Source organism: Rhopilema esculentum, chromosome 8, assembly GCF_057945365.1.
Source record: "Rhopilema esculentum isolate cy_ngs chromosome 8, ASM5794536v1, whole genome shotgun sequence".
NCBI lineage: Eukaryota > Metazoa > Cnidaria > Scyphozoa > Rhizostomeae > Rhizostomatidae > Rhopilema > Rhopilema esculentum.
Genome location: NC_142822.1, coordinates 7,907,010 through 7,930,140, shown reverse-complemented (window position 1 = coordinate 7,930,140; position 23,131 = coordinate 7,907,010). Strand labels below are relative to the sequence as shown.

Sequence of the window (23,131 nt, the reverse complement as noted above, 5' to 3'; positions counted from 1 at the left end):
CGATCTTGCAGTGGAAGCGAATTGATTACAATTTTTACATGTTTTCGTGCCTAAATCAACTGAATCTCATACAAAAAGCGATCGCCTTACTCTCTCCCTCTCGTTACTTATATTACAGGACGAGTATGTTTTTAAAAAGTTCCACCCACTTAGACGGGGGTATCACGAGTTTGCGCTCGTACGCTCCTTGCAATAGATATTTGATGCAACTCACGTCCTTCACATCATCACAATGTAGATTCCAAGATATTTAAGGAGTGTAAAACCACTGAGTTTACGAGGGTTTTACAGGCTTGTGTTCGCAGATTCGGCAGTAAAAGAAAGTACAAAATTCAATAAGCGTGTTCTGATTTCTTGGCTCGACGGTTCCTATAGTTTCATCTAATTCAACAACGACTAAACGGGTCACTTCGGCAAAACTGGTATGCTTCAAACTTCTTGAAATAACAACGGCTATCCGAACATCTGAAATCACGTCTAAACCTTAGCGACTAAATTAAACGACTGAATTACTCACAAAAGCCAACAAATATTATACTCAACAGCAATTAAGATAATTAGGACAGTTATACAAAACAGAACAAAGGAGCTGATCACAAGACAGGCTGTTACATGGAAATTGGCCAAGGTGCTAACAAAAGTCAAGCACGCAAATGAAATTCAAACAGCAAACAAGCAAAAGTTTCCTTAACGAAATTCTGTCCTTTTACAGGAGCCCCTTTGGGTTGGGGTCCTTAGTTATCAAACTCTAAGATGCCCTTTACAGCGTTATGCCAATCAACCGTGCTAATCAACCGTGCAACTAATCCAAAAGAGGCATGTAAAACGTTTATTTAGTTGACTCATGTAAGGATTGTAAGGAGGCTGCCGGAAGGGATGGTTTTTAAACTCAACAAAAGTTACCAAGTTACGAAAATATCATTTGTCATATAATACACGCGAACTCTTCCAGTCATTGGCTCAAGATACCTGTGACCGAAAACACGGTATTTTTATAACATAATACATTGTGGCAAAGATTGTGTGATTCTTAGAAGAAAATGCATTTTACTTTATTTTACCCCTATTTCATCTTATGATTTAGGACTATTTTACACGGAGGATTGTGGACAATATTGAACAGAATTAAGATACTTGGCGAGACAGGCCTAATAGATGCAGATGTACATTTTTGAACGAATTTCTTATTGAAAGTTTAGGCTAACGAAAAGCTTTTTTGCATCAGTGCTAATAAAGAGTCGTAATATGGATTGCGAAAATGCTGAATTGTTTTTGGCCTGGCACGAGATTTTTTACGGAAGAACATTTGAAGTCGCGTCAAAGCCAATCTTACTGAATGAGCTGGTTAAATGTATCTAAACAACTGTCTACATTGGGTCGAGAAAGGGCTTCCACAAAGTTTATAACACCGAGGTTATGTGGTGGCAAGGAGGTGTTGTAGTGGGTATCCATCTGGGACCTGGTCATAATGCAATTCAATCTCAGCTTTGCATTAAAACACTATAGGCCTAACCCACACATGGTGGAAGGAGGAGAAAGGAAAAATACAAAAATACAATGTTTAAGAAGCCAATCCGGATAAAAACAAGCAATCGAATGAAAGGATCTGAAAGGTAACTTTTGCTGATTTACTGGTTTTCTCCTTCCTCGATTTTAGATCAGATTTGCCAAATATCTAAGCAAAATGTAGGTACAGCAATCGTATTTAGGAAATATATACAAACTATGATATCACGACCACAGACAGGACCCTTACGGTTACTACAGCTTATGTATCTAATATATAGCATCTTGTATATGTAAGAATAAGTTTCATCTTAGGCATGCACTCGCCTTTCTTTAGCGTAATGGGTGACGTAACTGCACCATTTTACACACACTAAAAGTTCAACACTGACTGTTGTGTATAGCATTTAGTTGGTTTCACATTCTGTTTAGATTCGATCGTTAGTGAATAGTGGCAATTTCTGAGATTCTGTTGCTTTTGGATAATGCCAAACTAAAATAGTCCAACATTTTCGTATTTGGATTTCAAACCCCTAAGTTTCATTGAAGTGGCCCTTGGATGAAACACCTACTAAAAAACATCAGAAAGCAATGCAATCTCGCTATCCGTCCTAGAAACCCCATCACTTATCTCTCAGTTTTCATGGTTGTTTTCATCATTTAATGCATAGCTATTGAAAACGAATTTGCAGCAGCACATAGATTCGAAAATATCATCAAATAATTTAGTCTGGTGGATTTTATGTACTAGAAATGCAAAGGAATGTAGACTTCTGAGAAAGTGGATTGTTCTAGTGTAACTGCTACCCAAAATATCACTCTGGAGTAAAAGCCACTCCGCTCTGCTCTGCTCCGACAGCAATCTGGTATACAGGCCTTGCTAAAGTCCATGAGCAGCACTCGCAGGCAAACCATGCCGATCATATTATGTCTGCAGGCACAGCTGAAAAAGTGGTATTAAGATACTCTGAAAAAAATGAATGAGGCCATCACAACAGGGATCTGAAGCCCAGAAGCACATACCATGGCATTAGTAAACCAAGTCAAACCTTAAAGATAATGAAATGCGACAAGTCAAAGAGAAGGAGGAATGAATCTGACTTATGAACACGAAGACAACGTAAATTTCGAAAGCCATGCAGTTTTTGACAAATTTGTGATTTATCACACAATGTGTACCGTGAAGACAACAAGAGAATTTTGAAGGCCTTAAGTCAATTTTTAATCAGCAAGAACAAGATGTTCAAATATCTTGTTGTGATTATTTATTCTGGTTGCATTGCTGCGGCAAGCTATCAGTTGAATCGGTGAATCGGGAATCATTGAGTAAAGTCTTCTGTGTGCAGGCCATGCTGGGAATGGCGTGCGATCGCACGCCCACGCCTTGGCACACGCCTTCCGCTGCTCAGAAGTGCAGTTTATCGCACGCCTTAAATAATCTGCAAATAACACTTTATTCTAAAGTGACCAATATGGCCCAATGTAATTTTTTTATCATAATTCAACTATGAGAGGCGTGAACTGCGAAAGGACCCCCAAAAAACATTATCTCTCGGTTTAACAAACTCCCAATATACGAACTATTTTCTGGTTCCCTTCAGAGTTCGTTATATCGGGATTCCACTGTAGTTACAACCCCATGGCACATGTAAGGCTTTGTTTATTTAAACAGGCTTATTGATCTTTAAGCTTTAAATGATTTGACCCAGATTACACTGTGGTTTACGAGTGTATCTTGCAAGTGCGATGAGTAAAATCCCGTTTTCTCAGGACTCACAATACCTCTATATACAGTTTACTTTATGTGCATTTTTCTAATCTGTATGCAAATACAAAACTCTTTAGAAACTTTTACTAATAAAATGTGGCCAAAAATGTTCCAAAATTAAGAGACTTTGAATTGTGAAGATTTAGCTGTAGCTTTCTTACAAAATATAAACGTGCAATTAACCATTTAATTCGTTCTAACACTAGTCAACAGATAAGTTTTCTTTATGGTGAAAACACAGTTAGAATTCTTAAATTTTGAGAACGAGATTGTCAGGAGAAGCAGACCAGAAGGGTTTATAAACTGCAGGATTACATAATAATTAACCTACCTTATTGCTAATGTTTTTCTCTTTAATATGTTGGGTTTGACGTTAATAAAGCTTGTTTGATAAAATGTATTGATTGGACTAGCCTTGCTTATGTTTTCTTATGATAAAGTTATGTAGTCTAGTCCATATACAGCTGACTGTATTATTAAGTACTTTGGTGCAATAGCACACCATTGCACGCTTTGGCACCACAAGGAGTGCGATTCATTGCACCCCTGCCATTTTATTCCCAGCATGGCCTGGTGTGCAAAAATTCAGGACAAACTACAAATCTGGATTGAGCACGTGCAAGAGATGGAAATTGTGATTGCTGTTAATCCAAATGTTAAAAAAGCTGAAAGTATCATTTATTAATAGTATCAAACAATATCAAGCAATAAAACCGATTGCCATTTTGTTCATTGCTCGAATAAAATTAAGGACTCAAACGCTTCAAATATTTTGGAACGAATGAAAAAATAATGGCCATATTTCCTTATTTGAACTCTATAGCGCTAGTTATGTTGATAAAACCATCATCATTTTAAAGTAATTTTCTGTTAAACTTGTTCTCTGAAAATTGACTGGTCTTTGAAATAGAAGTGACTCATGGAAATGAAATGAAACAGAATGTCATATTGCTGTCATTGTTCCCGGAGCAGACAAACTACTGGCTTTTCCAAATAAAATTCTAGACAGAAATCAGTTTGCCTACAGACCTATTTTTTTACATTTGTGTACAATGCATTATTAAACCTTACTTTATGTCTCTTATTTTAAACAATTTTATATCCGACGCATTGCATATGAAAAAAATCTTGCAGGCAACTTTCGAAAACAGTTTGTGCTCTCAGGCACAAATATTTTTAAGGAGGACTGCCGGTATAGTGTTACTCTAGCCTAAAGCATTTGATAATTCAGGGCCCATGTGACCGGGGGCTGGAGGGGCCATGGCTGCCCCACTTTTTATGCAAAGCAAGTGGTTTTGAAGCTTGGCCCCCTACTCTTGCTAGCCTTTTAAAGCTTGGCCCCCCACTTTCAAATTCGTGGCATAGGCCCTTTGATATAATGCTTGTAATTACAATTTTTACTCAGTATTCAAATGTAAGATTTTCTTTTTTCTTTAAGGAAAAGACTAAAACAAAGAATATTGCAGCAATTTACACAACTGACAGAGGACAAACTAAATGAAATTTTGCCTAGCAAAGAAGATGTCTTTGTTACAAAAATTGAGAATGGAAATGGAATTTTCATAACAAGTTTCTTCATTGACAGAAATCCCATGTTTTTTGAAATTGATAAAGAAAACCAGCTTTTTCCATCAGGTAACCATTAAGCTCTGCATATTTTTTAAATTTCTTCTCATTTCATTACATGTTAGCTTTCTTACAGTCCATTTATCTTATCACCATTTTAGAATTTTATATTCATTTTAAGCCTCTTGTGGCTTTTTGAAATTACTTAGTCACTTGCTACAAAAAAATAATATTGTTTATAAAACAAAAATGGTTTCTTGATATATAGAATAATATTAAATAAATGAAGTGAATAAAGCTTGAAAGTTGCTCTTTAAACACACAAAGAATGTCAAAATGACTGAGACATCTGTTTTTTCAGTATATGCACTTTGGCAGCATGTGGATTTGATTCCCTACATGGTGACTGCTCCTCCTGTTTTTGAAAAGATATCCAGAGGTGCAGGTAAATCAATGCTGACTATTTTTGCTTTATTCCATGAACTAATTTGGGAAAAATTATATAAGGATAGATAGTTGGCATATCAATCCTCTGGTAAAATCTGTCATTTGGTCATCTCTAGGCAAAGCATCAACCTATCCCCAAATTATTGTAATATATAACGCATTTTCAAAACTGGCAGGCAGCTACCTTAGCACTGCAATTGCAAAAAATGTAATAATTCTGTTATGGAAATTTATTGGGAAACTAGTTCGTATCCAGATCAGAACCAGTTTGAATCTAGATCTAAACTAGTTTGAATCCAGACCAAGACCATTTTGAAACCAGGCAAAAGCCTGTTTGAATCCGAATCAAAACCTGTTTGATACCAGATCAAAGCCAGTTTGAATTCAGACCAAAACCTGTTTGAATCCAGATTAAACACAGTTTGAAAGCAGATAAAAATTGTTTCTATCTATCCAGACCAAAACAGGTTTGCCCTTTACTCTCCACTCTTAACCAATTGTTAGCCCAAAGTCTATGAATGGTATTCTGTAGAAAACTGTGGCACTTTGCAACATGACCTAGACTCCACTAAGCTCTTTGTCTTATAGATTTGATGCTTCCTGGGGTAATAAAGCCATATGGAGGATTTGACCATATTGAAAAAGGACAGATAGTCGCCATCAGAATCGCTGGTAACAGGTATGGATTTGATTTTTTTGGTTTTTTTTATAATCAATTAATGTAAAATAGAGGCCTGCAAAGGAGTTTGTTTTCTTTTTGACCAAGCTTGTTTCTTTTTGACCAGGGTATTTGAATCCATTTGAATTTGTTCTTTGTTTATAAGCTTTGTTTCAAATTTGATGAGATCATTAATGCTTAATATCAGACTACCAAATAAATAATGAATGAAAAATTACTGAAACATTATCTCCTTAATATGCAAAGTTAAGCCATTATTCTAAGCAATTCTTGTTGGTACCACACAACCTTGGATTTCAGGAGACTTTTACCCCTCCCCCTCCCCTGTCCCATTTTTGTAAAGCAAGCTTTTAGCAAAGTCGTTTGCTATGAGTCTTTTAATTGCCCCTGCCTCCTCACCTTCCAACTTTGACCTGGGAGTTTTTCCCCGGGAGTGAGATACTAATGACCAGCTTGCACTATCCCACTCCTCATTTCTTTAAAAGTGCCCCAGTTGCATGTGGCAAAGCAACCATGTCATCCAAAGAAATGCAGGAATCAGGAATGCGAGGGAAAGGAGTTCAGATCTATCATTGGTACACAGATAATCTATGGTAAATTAACTCTTCTTTTGAGAAAGTTACATTTCTAGTTTGAAGTAGGACCTGTAAGTTTTTAGAGGATTTTCAAATTTTTCCATCTCTTTCTTGGTAGTTATAATCATCTATAAATTGTACTGCTATAATTCTCTGAAAATCTCTTATATTGGAAATCCCTTTGTGGTCTCTTCTTTAGCAGGCTAGATCATAGTTGATATTCAGCTATGGAACATTCTTTACACCTTGTATTCAAACCCATTTGCATTTGCATCTGAGAATTTACACAGGTGGTGCCTAGCTCTGTTGTGACTGCATTCTTGACCTTGGCAGTTGTCTCATGTACCCCTTCTCTTTTCTAGCTGCATCTCAGCTTTTGCACTGCATCTATTTTTGCTGTAGCTATTGTCAAATTCATTTGTACACTTGCTTGATCTCTTTTAAAGCTAATTTTGCTCTGTTTCCCAGTTACATCCAACTTTTTTGAAGTTGTTCCCAGCTGTTTTATGGCTGTGTGTAGGCTCTGTTGCCATTGATTTCTGATGCACTGATTACTGTCTTGTCTGCTTTTTTCTGCTTTTTTCTGCTTTTTTCTGCTTTTTTCTGCTTTTTTCTGCTTTTTTCTGCTTTTTTCTGCTTTTTTCTGCTTTTTTCTGCTTTTTTCTGCTTTTTTCTGCTTTTTTCTGCTTTTTTCTGCTTTTTCTGCTTTGTTCTGCTTTACCTGCAAAAGTTTCTTTTTACGCAGCATCAGTTTTTATTTGTGAGTATGATACTAAAAGTTGCTTCCTTATTTCATATGATTTTTCTTTGATACCTAACAGAATTTGATAACTTTTGACCATTGACTATTTCCACCTTCATCCTTATTCAAGGTCATCAGGTGATTCCTCTGATATTCCCAGTTTACCGGACAGTCCACTTGATGTCTCATTCGCAGGTATTCTTTTTCCATTGAAATTTTATTCTATTTTTTCAGATGATTGTTTTTCATGATAAGAATTTTTATTGGTATTCCTTGATATGCTGTAAAATACTAGATATCAGAGATAAGCAATGCAAGGTACCTTCAACTAAGTATAGGGACATTGTGGGTGAGGGCCAGAGCAGCAAATGTGCACCACCTTGTCAGACATTATTTAGTTTCGTCCAGGACAGGATGTGCGATTAATTTCATTTTTGTGTGTTTTAACGCATTTTGTCACACAAAATTCTTCTGATGAAAAATCACTGTGCTCTTTTCAAAAACTTTTGGGAAACCCCGTTTTCAGGAATTACAGTTGAGCCTTGTTCTTGCAAAACTGTGAAATATGAAAACCTTTTTATTTAATGGGGTAAAAAAGTTATATGTTTTCCGATCAAAATGGCTACAGAGTTGCAAAGTATTCATTATATAGCATAGAATATTCATCAGGTCGTTTTCACATGCGTTGAGAAGAAATTTTCTTCTTGTCAAAATTCCTTGCAATTTTTTAACTTTTATTCTTGTAAATAAAATCTCTCATCATGTAAAATACAGGTCTTGGATTGATAATACTTCACAAATTAAACTGTTTAATTTGTATATATTAATATTTTATGTTATTTTAATGATTACTTTGTTTTACGTTAGAATCTCTGGAAAGAGAGTTGGAAACGCTCAATCTGAACCACCAGTTACCGCCCACCAGCACAGCAGTTTCTCCAGAGGAATCTGATGTTGCTGGAGAAGATTGTGAGGTTTTACATGAAGAACCACCTCAAACTCCTGGGATAGACGATAATGATGAAGATTTGGAAATATCAAATGGCAGCGAAAAAGTGGAAGATTTGGAAGATGATGAGCCAAAGTTAACACCTGAAGGTATTAAGTTAGATTGCATTTCAAACTGCCACCTCTTTTCTTTATTGTTTGTGTTGTTTTGCTAATTTAAAGTCTAAAAAAGTTTTCATTCTGGTTTTCTAAATCTCAACTTACACGCATCTTGATATGTTTCATTATTACAGAAATTGCTGATATTATTTTCTGCTAGACAGAATCTCAAGGCAAATCTTGCTGTTTGAAACTATGCTGTAGCAAGGAACATGAAAGTGTTGCCAATTATTTAACAAATATTAAAACATTGAATATATCAAGGGTTATTTAAATTTGAATTTTTAAAATTTTTCATTCACTATTTTTCAACAGCAAGCAAAATCTTTGTAGGACAGTTTATGGTATGATTATTTTGTATGGAAACGACTTTTTAATGTAGTCAGTTTCTTGCAGAACAGACGGAACAGTTGCTAGAGAACTGTTTTTATCAAGCAATGATTGACGCTAAGAAAATCGAGTTGCCTATTCTAGTGACAACGTTCTCAGCACAGTTTCTTCATCCTGCTTGGTGAGTGTTTGTCCTTTCATTCTTTTGGTCATGTGTTAGGAGGAGCCTGAGACGGACATTTTAAGACCTGATTCTTCGGTTTTACGTGAAAGTTGCAGTGGCGGATTTAAGGGGGGGGCAACTAGGGGCAGTTGCCCCTCCCTCGACGAGTTGAAGCAAATCTGGCGCCCCTTTTTTAGAAATTGTGTGCCCCTTTTGAAGAATGAGAATCAGGTGAAAAAGTTTCTGAGACCGATAGGTTAATTTGCTTCAAGGGTTACCTCAAAGTTATGTTATTTAATCTGAAAAGGTATCTGAAATTGTTGTATACAGCGTACTCTCGTAACCAATTTTTGAAAAATTTTCAGCGCCCCCACTACCAACTGCCCCTCCTTCAAATGTGCTCTGGATCTGCCCCTGGAAAGTTGGAAGTATTTTTTATAAGAAGGGCTTTATTTTTTGTGTTTTTATTCTTCTTGGTTGATACTGAGAACGTTAATGAGAAGTTCGTGTTTCGTATATCGCTTAGATAAATTTGTTTTTAAAATTCATTTTTTGAAAAGCAAAAAATTTTAAACATATTTAAGCTTTTCGTCTGACACACGTCATTGATAAAGTGTCATGATAGTAATCGAAAAGTCTAAGCTAGGAATTATACATACCCAGTTGTGAATCGAAATAGGCCAATCAGAGGCGCAAGCACATGACGGTAAAGACTGCCTAATCAATGCTGCTTGCCTATTTAGAATGTTACCAATGATGTCGAGAAGGTGCTGTAAAAAGCTTGTTTTTTAGGGTTAAGTGAAAGAATGTTGACACACAAATTTGTCGTTGACCGTTCTTAATAGAAATAAAATATTTTTGTAACTCTTCACAATTTTATTATCATCCATTTTTCATACATCATTCATTTGATTAGTTATTCATTCATAGCCCTGAGGGACAAAAAATCGACATGAAAAAGACAAGGTATAAAAAGGTAAAAATGGAAATATAAAACTACTTTCATTGCAAGAATCCTCAAGGTTATGTTCCTATGTAACAGGTTCACAAACCTGGCTGTCCATACAACATAAAGCCCAGTGGAATTATCTTACTCTCAACCGAAAAGCTGTGATTCTCAAACCTCAAGAACTTCGGTTCGAATCCTCGCTTGTAAAAACTCTTACTTTGGACAGACTCTTACGGAGGCTTGTTCCGTAATCCCAAAAATTGTAAAAGGACATTCAGAGAGCCTTCGCCGGATTGTTTATGGTCTATTTTTATGGGACGGCAGTTGGTAGATTAATCTTTTGTTTTATTAAAGAGACAGTAGGCTATTTTCTATAACAAAGAGATGTCACCAAAGATGAAGGGGCCATGAAACTACGCCCCCCCCCCACTTCCCTTATCTGTGCTATTTTAAAGGGCGATGCCTTGTGAGCTTGCTCTCTCTATGACATACCTTTGGTCGATAGGAACAAACATGACCGCATTGATACCTAATGTTTCGATAAAATTTTCGACGTAGAACAACCACAAGCCTCATCCCTAGCATGTATACTTAGCGTAAAAAATTGTCCGCTACTCGAGATTTCTGCCGTAGCTGACAGTTGAATTCAAAGCTATTTTTTCTGACCGATGTAGCTGAGGTATCATGAATTATGTTTTATGCGTACGTTTTGGGGAAACTTTTTGAGTATTTTATTTTGTACCTGACCAATTTTGCAACGGAAATACCACTTATACAGCAGTTTCCTGAACTTTTAGATGGGGAAATTTCTGCAAGAAATGGAGAGCAGAGGTCTTGTCAAAGTTGGAGAGTTGAGCAAAGGTGTCCTCAGTATAACGGCGATGACCTTTGAAAATGAATGGTTTGTTCAAATCCAATTAAAATATTTATCGAGTTTAGCATAAGAGCCCGATTGGCATACATTTAAGAATTTTCTAATTTTTATGAACTGCTAAGCAATTTTAATACAGGCAATAAAAATTTCATGCAAGAACAAGCGTTCTACTGATAAATTCCTTGTTTCGGCCCTTCCGAATGTATTCGAGACATTGTTTTTCTATTATTGGGTTTACATTTAGATTTTTAATTTTTTAACCTTGTGGTTATACACAGTGTTTCATCTGCTTTGTCAATGTTAGCAATTAGCATTTTATTCTTGATATCTTTTTAGAAATTTTCATTTTGTTTATGGCAAATCGAAGATTTGTCCTTTTGAAACTATTGTAGGACTAGATTTATATTTGATGATTGTCCTTAACTGCAATAAAAGAAAATTTAAACGAACGATCGTAACCCAAGCAAAGAATAGAACCTGCTCCTCCAAAGCATACTGCACAGGCTGAGAATCTGTAATTAAAAAGTGCAAAGGAACAGGGACTTTCTTTAAACCATTACCTTATTTTGAATTCCAAGGGCTGCAGAAAACTGATATAGGACTACTTGCCGTTTCAGTTTTTCAAAGCATTGTTGACCTAAAAGTGAACGCTAGCAACTCTCAATTATCAAGGCAATGATGCATAAGGGCCTGCGTGTTGGCGGGCCAAAGGTTTACACGTTTAAATTCAAGCGGTTTTTGTAAGCACCAACTCGTACAAATTACCCTTAACGTCTTTTAATCACCACAGTCACCTATATTTCAAGTTTCTCGCCTTATAGTAATAGGCCATACCAAGCTTTTTTCCATAAACTAGGAATCATTTTTACAAGTCTTATTCTAGTTTTTTTCCTCTTTAGTCTCCGGAACTTCAAAGCCTCAAGTTTTGCTAAGGACAAATCAGTGGCCAAAGCAGAGGCTCTTGCAAAAAAGGAAGAGGAGAGTTCTAAAGAGGTCGGTTGTTAGAAAAGGTCCTTGTACTTAAGTTGGTCTTCGTAGGCCTAGCCTTTATTATATTCCTGAACTCACTGTTTTTGGATAATTTTCTTGTTTTGTTTTTGCTTTAGTTTTCAGAATAGCGTCTATGGCATCCTTTTCTTTTTCAGGGAATGGCAATAATCGAGTTATTTGGGGTTTCTGGAAAGACACAATCTTTTTTTAAAGAATTCGGCAGAAGGTAATTTGTAACACTTCCATTGTCAAAACTGTTTGACAATAACTGTCTTATCGAACTTTGTCATCAAGATAAGCTTAAACCCTATATCTGAAATGATTTTAGAGAATTTAAATTATCAAAAATCTGTGTCTATATTTAATGGGATTATTAAACTTTAGAGACGATTACTTACCATGATGGTTATAAAGCTATTATAAGGATTGGCGTTTGATTTGTTTGAGACAATGGGTGCACAAGTCCCACAAGCATCCCTTTTAAGCGATTTTTAATGCTTTGCTAAATATCATCTGTTTCAGCAAAGGTGATGCACTCACTGCTCCAGAAGTTCGTGATTTGCTCAAAATTTACGTCAAAGACAACGAACTTGTCAACCAAAGTAGCCAAAGGTGAGTAATAGTTTTTCGTTCGTTCATTTTTCTTATCAGTCATTTTCCTTATCAGACAATTTTATCATTGAGAAAAGTCATTCTTCCCCTCTCACGTTTCTTTCGTTTCGCGTCTGAATATAACTTTGTGCTCAACTTTTGTCATTATCCAACGTTAATACTCTAAGGAAATGTCAGACGACAAATTCTTTAGTATGTTTCCGTTTTTGTGGTATCTTTAAGTTTTGAAAATGTTTGATTATCTAGTTTTCTATATTTTTTATAAAAATGTCCTAAATACCCATTGTTATGCTTCATTTATGCTTTTGCTCCACCCAATAAAGCCGAAAATTCAAGAATTTAGAAGCTTTTTAGACAATAAAATTTTAAGAATCACCTGGGCTAAAACCTTGGCACATTTATAATAAGTTCTGCATGTATGTTGTCTTTTCTGCGTGTACTGAAAAATGTGTTTGTCTCATTTTATTTATACTATGCTCTGCTGTTTTTTTCCTGCAAAATGTTAATCATATGCTTACATAAAGCTTTAACGTAATTTGTATGTTTTATAAGCGTTTTGAAAAGACCGCATATCTAAGATGACAAAAAATGGATACCATTTAAAAAATTTTAATCAATGATCATTTCAAGAAATTTAGTTGGAAACAGTATAGAGCATTTTGCCAGATTATCGTGATAGCTTTAATAAGCTTTAATCTAATCTTATCTAATGTAATCTGTAATCTAATCTAATCTAATCTAATCTAATGTGATATAACCTTACCTAATCTAATCTAATTATATTCTTATTTAATCTATCGAAATCAAACATTGCACTGCTCTTCCCAGGAAGGTTAATCTTGACCCGATGCTGTCAGATATTCTTCTTGACAAAAATTTTTACGAGGAGTCAGTCACTTGGGATGTTCTTATGTCAAGGTTTGCCATATTTGATTCGTAGCCATATTTGCAAGAAATTATCCTTTAAATGCTTTTATTCGCAACATACCTTATCAAGCAAAAAATCCAGGGAAAAGTGACTAAATTATTCGCAAGTGACTAAATTTTTACCGATCTTGACTAAAATTCTAAATTTTTACCGAGCTTTCCTTAAAACGGCTATTTCTTTCCCTAATTCTCTTCATGCCCTTTTCTACCCTAAAGACTAAATCATTGCACATTTAGGTGTTATTGGTCAGACTAAAAAGAAAAATATTTTGTTATCCTGATAAGTGGAATTAAGATTTCATCCCCTGCTTGAATTTTTAACCGAAGGAAAGCGACTAAATCGAAAATTTAGTCGAGGAATGATAACTATATTGTACTTTGTGATACTTCTTCCCAAACTTTTTTCTCTGTTTTATTTTTCCCCAATAAAGTAATAAATTTTTGTTTAAATTTTTTATATTATAATCTCTTCATGCTTTATTGTATATGTATGGTGTGTTGCAAAACCAAGTAAACTTTTCTTAAATTTTGCTGAAAATGATAAATTAAAGAAACAATTGATTTTTTGGATATTAAAATGCATCTCAGAAGAACTTTTTTGTGCTTTACAAGCAGGAATATTATCCCTCCTTGCGGAATTATTTTATTGATAGCAGTATTCACGTCATTTGATTAATCCTGTCATCAAACATGTTTGTAGATAAATCTCCTCCATTTTTTTAATTAAATTACATTTTTCAGATTTTTAGAGAAGATGAATCCTTGCCACAAAATTATTATCAATGGAAAGCCGTCAAAAATTAAGTAAGTTTTGCTTTATAGAAATTTACTTATTGTGCTTTTGATTGCTATGATTTTAAAAGATTGAGTAAAGTACAAATTGGTGTAGAAAGTTTATTCTAGTTGTGTTTTCGGTTTTGTAGCGTTTGTGAAGAAATTTTTACAAATGTATAAAGAGCTGTAAATTTATGAGTGTCAAACGGAAGTCTAAACATTAAATATGAAACAAAACAACCATGAGGAATTAATGAAATTGTTTTAGAATTACGCTTTTGTGTATAGAACAGAACGGTCCTAAGTTGCAACTCCGAAAATCACGCTTAATGCGATACTTAAGCAATTCTTGTACAGCCCTGCCTATACGGCATTGAGCACTATATGGCAGGGCCAAGAATGGACGTGCTCTTCTTGTTTGTCATAATTTTTGTGTTCAGGGGATCTAGTGAACTATAACAGCTTCCAACCGTTTTAACCGTTTTTAACAGTGGAGGTATTGAATAGAAAATGACGTAGAAATTGATGTGTACTGACCGTGCAGTACGGGGTACTGAGTCCAAAAACTAACGGATGCCATCTCAAGGAATACATAAGGTATAGGTATTCTTGAAATTTATTCGAAGCATATGATTTTGAACAAAACGTTTGCAGGGTTTTAGCCATTGATCTATAAAAAAGACTGGATCGACCTTCTATTGTGATCAGAATGTCATCACCCAAGAAGCGGGCCCTAGAACAGCCCATGTGAGGGAGGGGCCTACACTGTTCTTTTTCAGCACTCGTACCCACACGTTTTGAGGAATGACTTCCCGCTTTTGTTTTGGGTCCTCTCCTTTTGCAAAGAGCGGGCTTCAAACTCCAGTGTTCGATCCATCCTTGTTTATAGATCAGTGGTTGAAGCCGTAGAAGTCTGATGCCTTGCGCTTTTGTAGAAAGGAAGAGTTAGTAAATATGAATTGAGGGCGTCTTAAATGCCATTGCCCGATATATAAAGATATAGCAATAACATAATGAAAACTATCCTTTGTGGCATTAAAGGTATTTAGCTCGAGATATCATCGGATATTAGATACTTTGCCGGCTAGCATACCTTGCCTTTTTACAAGTAGAATCAGCTACACTGATAAAGCCTTGTATGCCAGGGTGCAATATTATTTTAACGACTATTCCACTTCGAGAATTGGTTTAAAACGTATTGGATTCTGAAGGTCATTTTGTTTTGTTCCTGTCTATTTCCTTTTATCCAAACTCGTTGCAAGGTTCACAGAATCCGGCGGGCAGCCTTTCCGGGGTATCTTCTTTTTTGCGTTGCAATTTGAAACGTGTAGCCTGTTGATTGAAAAAGTCTGTGCTCGGAAACCAGGAATTTTGAATAAAGAAAGAATCTGCTCAATTTCTTGAGAGTGTGTTCTCGTTTGGAATTTGTTTCTGGTAAATGTTTCTGGTCTTGAGAGTGAGGCACTCTTTGCTTGACATCTCCAGAAAATCTGCGTTGCCACAGTGAAAGAAAAAATGATTTGTATCGACTTGATTTGTTTTTAGTCAAGATACAAAAAGCAACGCTTGTAGTAGTCTTATACTAAATGCAACGACGGTTGGTAACCTCCATTGTTTACCGGTGAAGGTTCAAGTAGAATGTTAGGCCATACGTTGATGTTAAATGTTAGGCCATATGTTGATGTTAAATGCTAGACTTATGTTGATGTTAAATGTTGGGCCTATGTTTGGCAAATGCTTTACAGCTAAATTCGGGTTCATAGCTAATAATTACGAACGTCAGTTCATTGATCTTTAGTTCAACTTAGGCTATGCTTTGTCAAGACTACTAAAACACTGCCTAATTTTAGCTGTTCAAATTTCCATTGTTGATTGGAAAAGGTGAAAAATGCTTGTGATTCATTTGGTCATATTAAGGTCATATCTTACGTTGCATGAAACATTCAACTTAGGATCATAACATAGGGAGTTCTGTAATTTGTCTGCAATTAACTATCAAAAATCTAAATCATGTTTGCTTCAGTTTTCAGAAATAACTGTACGAAGATTATCTTAAGTACCATTTGCTACCAACTCAATTTTATCCTTTTTTCCTTCTCAATATCCTCCTGTCTATATGTTTTCTGAATTCAGCTCAATTTCCTTGCTTTAAAGCCGATTCTATGTATGGGTAGATCCCGGCAAGGTAGTTTGGTTTCGTCACGAACTGACCTCACCAATCCATTTTTTTCGAAGTAGAGTTTATCCTGGAATTGTTGAATGCACAAATTGTTTTTTATCTAAACTCACATCTTCATTACGAAAAGGACCAAGAACTCATTTTGCAAAGACCACCTTTCTGTTCAATCAGGTACCACTAGAAACGTTTTGACGAAGTCACAACCGAAAGCCTCTAAGTCTCTAAAGAATTCTGATTGCTTTTTTTAAAGACATGACAACATTTACGTTTCAGCTTTGATGGACAATTAATATGTCAGTAGCCATGTTCGAGTAAAGTTTTTGAAATTCTTATCGTTCTTTACCAGACTTTCGTTTAATTATAGGAAAGGAAAAGCAGAGCCTATTGAAGTTAAGATAGAGCAGAGAATGGGAAACAAAAAGGTTTGTGGATAATTTAATGTCATTTTTGTTGGTAAAAAACTTTAATTGACAGTCTTGGCATTCTCAAGTTGGCATAAAGCCCCAAAAGAATGTCTGGAGACGCTTGCGCCCTTTATTTAAACCTTTTGGCATAGAAAATAAATTGCAATAAGCTTGTTTTCATCTCTTTAGAGAATATTAAACTAAAGTTCCCATCGACCCAGGGGAAATAAACACTTGCCAACACTCTTTAATCTTTTCCCCGTCTAAATACCAAGAGAAAGAATACCACATTTGTTCTATTGAAATCGGAAGCTTTGATTACCTAGCCTCGTATCTATTCATAGCCTGTAAACAATCTGCACGGTCGGAAAACGAGCGCATAACTTGAAACCACCTTGGGTAAACATTGTTTTGGGGTCTTAATCAGCTTATTTGTTGTTATCATTCGCCTAACGAACTTTTCTATTGGTAAGGCTTTCCCAGTAAGGCGAGAGTGGCGTGATCATGGTTCTGTTTTGATGGCACGATTTTTCTGTAATTGCCTCAAGGAAATGGTGCGATGAGAAAAGTATCTATAATTTGTTTATGCTGCCTTCGTAAGGTGCCATTGTTGCAACAAGAAAGCAACTCGTACGATCGCCTGCAAGAAGTTTTAAGCTGAGGCCAATAGCCTCTTAAATTTGAAGACCAGGACTTGGGCCTCAGTTTAGGGTTTCTTTCAAATGTAATTCTTTCTCGATTTAGAAGAAAGGACCCTCTCTCTAAAACTATTTGTTGATTTAGAATGAAACTTTGGCAAGGTATACCTGAAAATCAAAAAACAGTACTAGATGTGCTCAAGATATTTTAATACTCTGATGTTTCTCAAGAGAGATTTTAGCATCTTTATTCTATTTTCATAGCATCAATGTCAAAGTTCTAGTCTTTTTAACCTTCCGCTTCTACCTTCTCATCTTTTCAATTTTTCTACCTACAAAATAACGATATAGTATTGTTTAGAAATATTTTCATGTCCTCATGTTTTGGAAGAAAGATTCTGAAAAATGAGTTGTTTTCTTCTTTCTACATTACAGCTAATTTTGGATAACTTTGTTCTACTTTAGGCAAGGAAAAAATGTTTGTTGGTTATTTTGGCTCATTTTTTCATTCTTTGATATTTTAGGTAACTTTAGTGAAGAATCTCGAGCAGTTTGGTATCGACCCAAATGAGTTTGCTCATCAACTACAGGTGGCAGCGGCTTCAAGTACAACGGGTAAATATTACGGTTGTTTTAGGCACTTGTTCGACGCCATCTTTGTTTGATTGGAATCATTTGTCTGATAAAGTGGGCCTAGCCATTTGCCTATGAACATTGTTACTGCTTTGAATGTATAGAGGACATGAAGAATTTTAAGGATCTTTTTTCTGTTAGATAAGATACTTGAGTATTCTCGGGCATTGCTCCCATTTAGACCAGCCTTTTGTTTTTGAATGGTGTGCTTGTTTTCAATTATACTTTTATCGAACACCTAATGTCCTAGGAAAAAGATATGAATGCAAGGTAAAGTTAATAGAAAGACATTAAGCAATTGGTGTTTAGTTTTACTTTGAAAAATTTCTAGACGAACTAAATAAGTATATAAATTGGTCAAAGTGGATTGGCACTCCAAACCTGCAATTTATGGCCTCTGAAAAGGTCAATCGAGTGTTCTTTCCTGTCGATGCAGTTCAGTTTATTGAATTTAATCGTAACTGGTTTATTTATTCACATTTTCGAAACCTTTTGATGACTTTAGGAAGCAACACATACATAGCATGTAGCCTCTTTCTAATTAATGTACCTATTCTAGGTCATGCTCGGATGCCTCTTTTTAAATTCCATCTACTAGTTAAAACCTCCACTCAGATAGTTCTTTAGGACTCCTGACACTTCAGCATGTTTAAAAGATTGCCAATCTCTTGATAAATTCAAATATCTTGATAAACAAAAGATGAACGCGTATATGCTTCTAAATGATCGTATACCTTATAACCAAGTTAGATTTATATTGCTCACTTTTCAGTGAATCCCTTGCCTGGTAAAACTGTTTCTAGCATGCAAGTTCTCATCCAAGGAATGCAGACGAATCATGTAGCAAAAGTCTTAGGTATTTCAACCTTAAACATTCAGCGACTAGCCATTTCCTTCCTCTTTCACAATGTATTATTCCATCGTTGCTACTATTCTTTGATTGCTTCGAGTCTTGATTTGAAAGATAAACAGGTCCTTTTTATGTCATTTTGCAGTGTAAGAAAATAAGGCAACTTTCATTTAGAAAATCTTTAGATTACGTTGTTGTTACAATTTCATCAAATAATGTTTGATGTTTATTTACAACGAATATTTGAGGTATTAGAGAAATTGTTTTCTGATAGAACTTTTTTAACTTGGATTTACTTTTAACTTGAAATATTTTATTCCTGAAAAGGAATTGAGAGGAGAATTTTAAATACATAATTATTATGACTTTATTAGTTTTTTTGTTCTGTAATATTGCATTGTAGCACGAATTAGTCATATTATCACGCTATTCATGTTATTATAATTTTCGTTCCTTGCAGATCAGCTGAATGTACCCAAGAAATATATTACTGGACTTGATAAAGCTAAAGGTAAAAATAAAAAAAGGTAGCACATATTTTGCTTAATCATCGCATAGTTAAATATTTTTCGCTGCCTCGATGAATAAAGCATGATGGACGTAGCCATGTTTTATCGGACTGAAGGCCTAAAGGTGTATAAATTAAAAAAGTGCTTATGGTCTCTTAATGTGGACCAAAACAATAACTTCTCAATGTGCAATTTGTTCTATTCCCAACGCCCCCAACGCCCCCAACGCCCCCAACGCCTCCAACGCCCCCAACGCCCCCCCCCCCCGACTTACTACCACATTATTTTCATCACCAGTGGGTGCTGTCTGTTTCCCAGGAAAAGACTTAGGCCATCAAGGTCGCAAAAAGAGATATAGGCCAAGCTAAAATGTTCTATTAAACGATTATCAGTTACATATTGTCCAGCGTCGATATTCTTCGATATAAAAATCTGATATGGTTTCAGGTAAATTAGCCCGTCCACGAATAGAAACCACTCTTTTTAAAAAACATGAGATACGTCAGTCATGCGAATTTCTGTTCTGAACATCACCAAACAGGGGAACAGCTGAAAATTAAGGCACAAATATGTGAGCCGAGACTGAGCAGTATTCTAACAATATTTGTGAAATTTGAATGATTTTAAGCCTGCATATTCTTATGAACCGTCTTCTTATGCAAAAGTGTAGACTTTTCAATTTTCATTTATCAATCAAGTAATATATATATAAAAATTTGGTCCCTTAAGTAAAAACCATGCCCCCCCCCCCCCACCTCACCTATACTTGCCGTGTTAGTAATGTTTAAATTGGAATATCAAATGCAAGAAGGTCTTATCTACAATATTTATTCTGTTTACATTCGTCCGGATGACACCACGTGTAGTAAAGCTGGCTTGTTTCTTGTCGCAACCAATCGTTCACAGGGATGAAGGAGCACAGCCACTTGCTGTCTTGTATACAGATGGGCAATAGGACTGACCCTTTCCAAGGCCCTGATATTTAACCTGCTGTTTCAAACTGGCTTTTGAAAAATTGTGATTGAGCATATCTGAAGATGCATTATAATCAGATATAAAAATCATGATTTTGATTATTTGAGATAGATTAGTCTTACATAAAGATTCGTATGCTTATCATAATCTGAAACGCGCTATCTAGAATTATAATGTGTAGAAATTGCTCCTGTTTAATGCAGTGCTGGATTGTCTCCGTGAAATGTCATTCCTTGCTCTTTAAGAACACTTGATGTTAAGCTTAGATGTTAAACTTAGATCTCTCAACCTGAAAGCCATCTACCTGCACTTTTCAGCAAAAGTATTCTGTTTTGTTCGAAAAATTGCCCGTATGGGACAAAGATTTAAATTTACACCTTTCAGATGCTTTCGTTTAGAAGTCATTTCAAATTGGGAGAATGTTCCTTTTCAGTGAAAGTTACTATAAGATTGGGCATTGGTCCAAATTAAAGACGTTGCCGTGTTTCAAGTTTAATAAACTACATACGGTTAACTGCATAAACTACAAAATCAATTGTTTATGATTAAAGCATCTCACCAAAAACTGCTCAGACATTAAATGCGATTTTTTAAAAGCATTCCGAGAAGATGGTCGTCTAGTTTCAAGTTTGTAAAATTTGCAGTTTGAATTTCAAACAGAATGGCTATTTGAAGTATCTCCATGTTTTTCTTACAATTGTTTCGCTTATGTGTAAATTATTTATTTCTTACTGGGGCTTTCTACCGCCGAGCCAAGTTGCTAGACCCATCAAGGCGTGGTAGTGCTAGAACCATAGACCCTGAGCCTCACTTAGAGACACAAAAGGAATCCCAAATTTGCTCAGACAGAAACTTCAGTCATGCCAGAATCTCGATACACGGGCTTCTTGTCATACCGTGCACGCATTTTACAAACGGCAGAAGTAAAAACTATTCCATACTATGCTGCTGCGCTGCTGCGATTCGCGTGTTCCACGCACGTCTTTCCAAAGAACCCAATTTTGAAATACCAATGAGAGCAATCTCCAAATAGGAATGCTTCAGGGTTGTCTTGAGTCATTGTTTGTTGTTCGTTGCGAGAATGGTTATGCAGCGCAGAAGAGGATCTGAATAACATTTTCCAGGATAAACCAAAGAAAAGAAGGATTCGATTTCTTTTCTAAATAGAATTGTAACTACATCATATGGTAACTACATCGTGTGCTGGTTCATTGCCCCTGTTAAAAAATCTTTAACCTGGCATATTCTTTTGCTATCAAGTAAATATGATTTCTACTTTGCTTAATGTTTAAATGAAGAAATTCTCAGTGGCGGAAATTCAGGCTTTCATTTTGGGGGGAGGGGCCAGGTCTACGATTTTCGGACAAGATATCATTTTGGATCATGTTTTATTTTAAGGAAACTGCACATTTTTATGAAAATGATAACGGAACCCTTTAGAAATCTTTGCTGACCACGCCATGACTAAGTAGCAAGAAGAACAGTCCATTTATGATTCTTGAAATCAAGATCGATATCTCATCTAAGACAATTGATGATACAAGAGGTAGACCAATTACACTTTTGACAAGTTGTGCGTTCATTTTATGTTTTTTATCTTGTTTTCGTCAGTGAGAAATACGTTTGAAAATAACTTTTGTTCGGAAGAATCCGATAGAAATTTCGACTAATCTTTACGGAATTGAAATTAAATATACAATTCACAAGCAGTTTTGATTTTGGTCATATATTGTTTGATTGATTATTTAGCACTGGCTAATATTTTATCAGCTATGATATGTTAAAATTTTGCAAAAAGGGCACAGAGAGGTTATAGAGGCCCCTGGGGTAAAAAGGGAAAATGTAGATCATCTGCAAGCGAAGAGAGCAGAAAATTTGGCAATTAAGCCCCTTAGATTAGCTTAAAATTGCTTTTCAGAACGATTTCTTGGAGTAATTTCGACACGTTAAACGGTTGTCAATTTTCCGACGAAAGCCCGAATTTTTCGACGAAATCGCTGATTGAGGGGCGAGCCCCCCCCAAACCCCCATAATTTCCGCCACTGGAAAGTCTGGTGATCCTCCAAATGGCGTCTTTTAAAATTATTGAAGACCCTTTTTTAACCGCTGAACATGCCTTTATTAAAGTTTATTGAAAAATCTCCTACTCGGCAACCTGGCACCGGACACACCTTAAAAAACTTTTCTTGCGTAGCCCCTGTAAGTCTGGTACGTAATATGCACTAGCATTGTGAGAGAACTGGAGCAACTGAAACGCCGATTTATGTATACTTTCATTGGAATTTGGCTATATATCATTGGAGTTTGGATACAAGAAATAGGAGGAGACCAGGGAAGTTGCATAGTAATTTGTGCTTTATACGCATTGCGTTATGTTTTTAAAATTCGATGCATTCTTTTTTCGAAATTGAAGTTCAGGCTTGCAAATGAGTAAGACGTCCTTTATTTGCTAACAACTTTGAAAATCCACAGATAAAGCACAACTTGATGGCAGAAAACTCCTCGTTTTTGAGATGAAATATTGTTGAACATTGTATTGTTCAGTAGCCGAGCTCGGCCCAGCCTCAGCTTATTCCTAATTTGTTCTCAACGTTTGACCACTTTTGAGTCTCATGTTCTTATAAAATTGTTCTTTTAAAAAAAGAGTGTACTGAATGCTGCAATGCTTTTGATGTTTTTTTAAATGTGGAAATTTTCCGGTCCGTGGAAGGGATTCTTTATCTTACAAATGGGTCCTGGGTCCTAGGTCCTGGGCCCTGGGTCCTGCCTTAATATCCTGGAGCCTTGTTTTCCGGTATGCCCCGATATGGTATATGTTCCTAATGTCCAAACAAAGGTTAGGTACTATGCCAGGTAGGTACTATGCCAGTATGCTATGATGAATCCGCTACTTTGGCATAATACAAGAAAAAGATTTCAAAAGCACATTGTTTT

At 35.8% G+C, this 23,131-nt stretch overlaps 1 protein-coding gene across 1 annotated transcript; it reads left to right on the top strand.

Moving 5' to 3' along the window:
- Positions 1–1,267: 1,267 nt before the first annotated feature.
- On the top strand, positions 1,268–22,992 carry LOC135694679 (eukaryotic translation initiation factor 2D). Its single transcript, XM_065213503.2, has 19 exons — positions 1,268–1,613; positions 4,713–4,909; positions 5,202–5,285; positions 5,876–5,966; positions 6,452–6,559; positions 7,414–7,478; positions 8,151–8,381; positions 8,787–8,901; positions 9,814–9,859; positions 10,630–10,733; positions 11,606–11,699; positions 11,852–11,922; positions 12,219–12,308; positions 13,137–13,226; positions 13,977–14,039; positions 16,553–16,610; positions 17,755–17,845; positions 18,636–18,719; positions 19,174–22,992. Exons 1-19 carry the CDS (start codon positions 1,558–1,560, stop codon positions 19,242–19,244), a joined length of 1,809 nt encoding a protein of 602 aa, XP_065069575.2. The 5' UTR covers positions 1,268–1,557; the 3' UTR covers positions 19,245–22,992.
- The last annotated feature ends 139 nt before the right edge of the window (positions 22,993–23,131 follow it).

Bases quoted from the DNA above. Each gene is read 5' to 3' on its own strand.
- LOC135694679 (XM_065213503.2), top strand. From the start codon at position 1,558: ATGTTTAAGAAGCCAATCCGGATAAAAACAAGCAATCGAATGAAAGGA. The intron at 8,902-9,813 runs GTGAGTGTTTGT...ATTCATTCATAG, and splicing joins CAGTTTCTTCATCCTGCTTG to CCCTGAGGGACAAAAAATCG. The intron at 11,700-11,851 runs GTCGGTTGTTAG...TTTCTTTTTCAG, and splicing joins AAGAGGAGAGTTCTAAAGAG to GGAATGGCAATAATCGAGTT.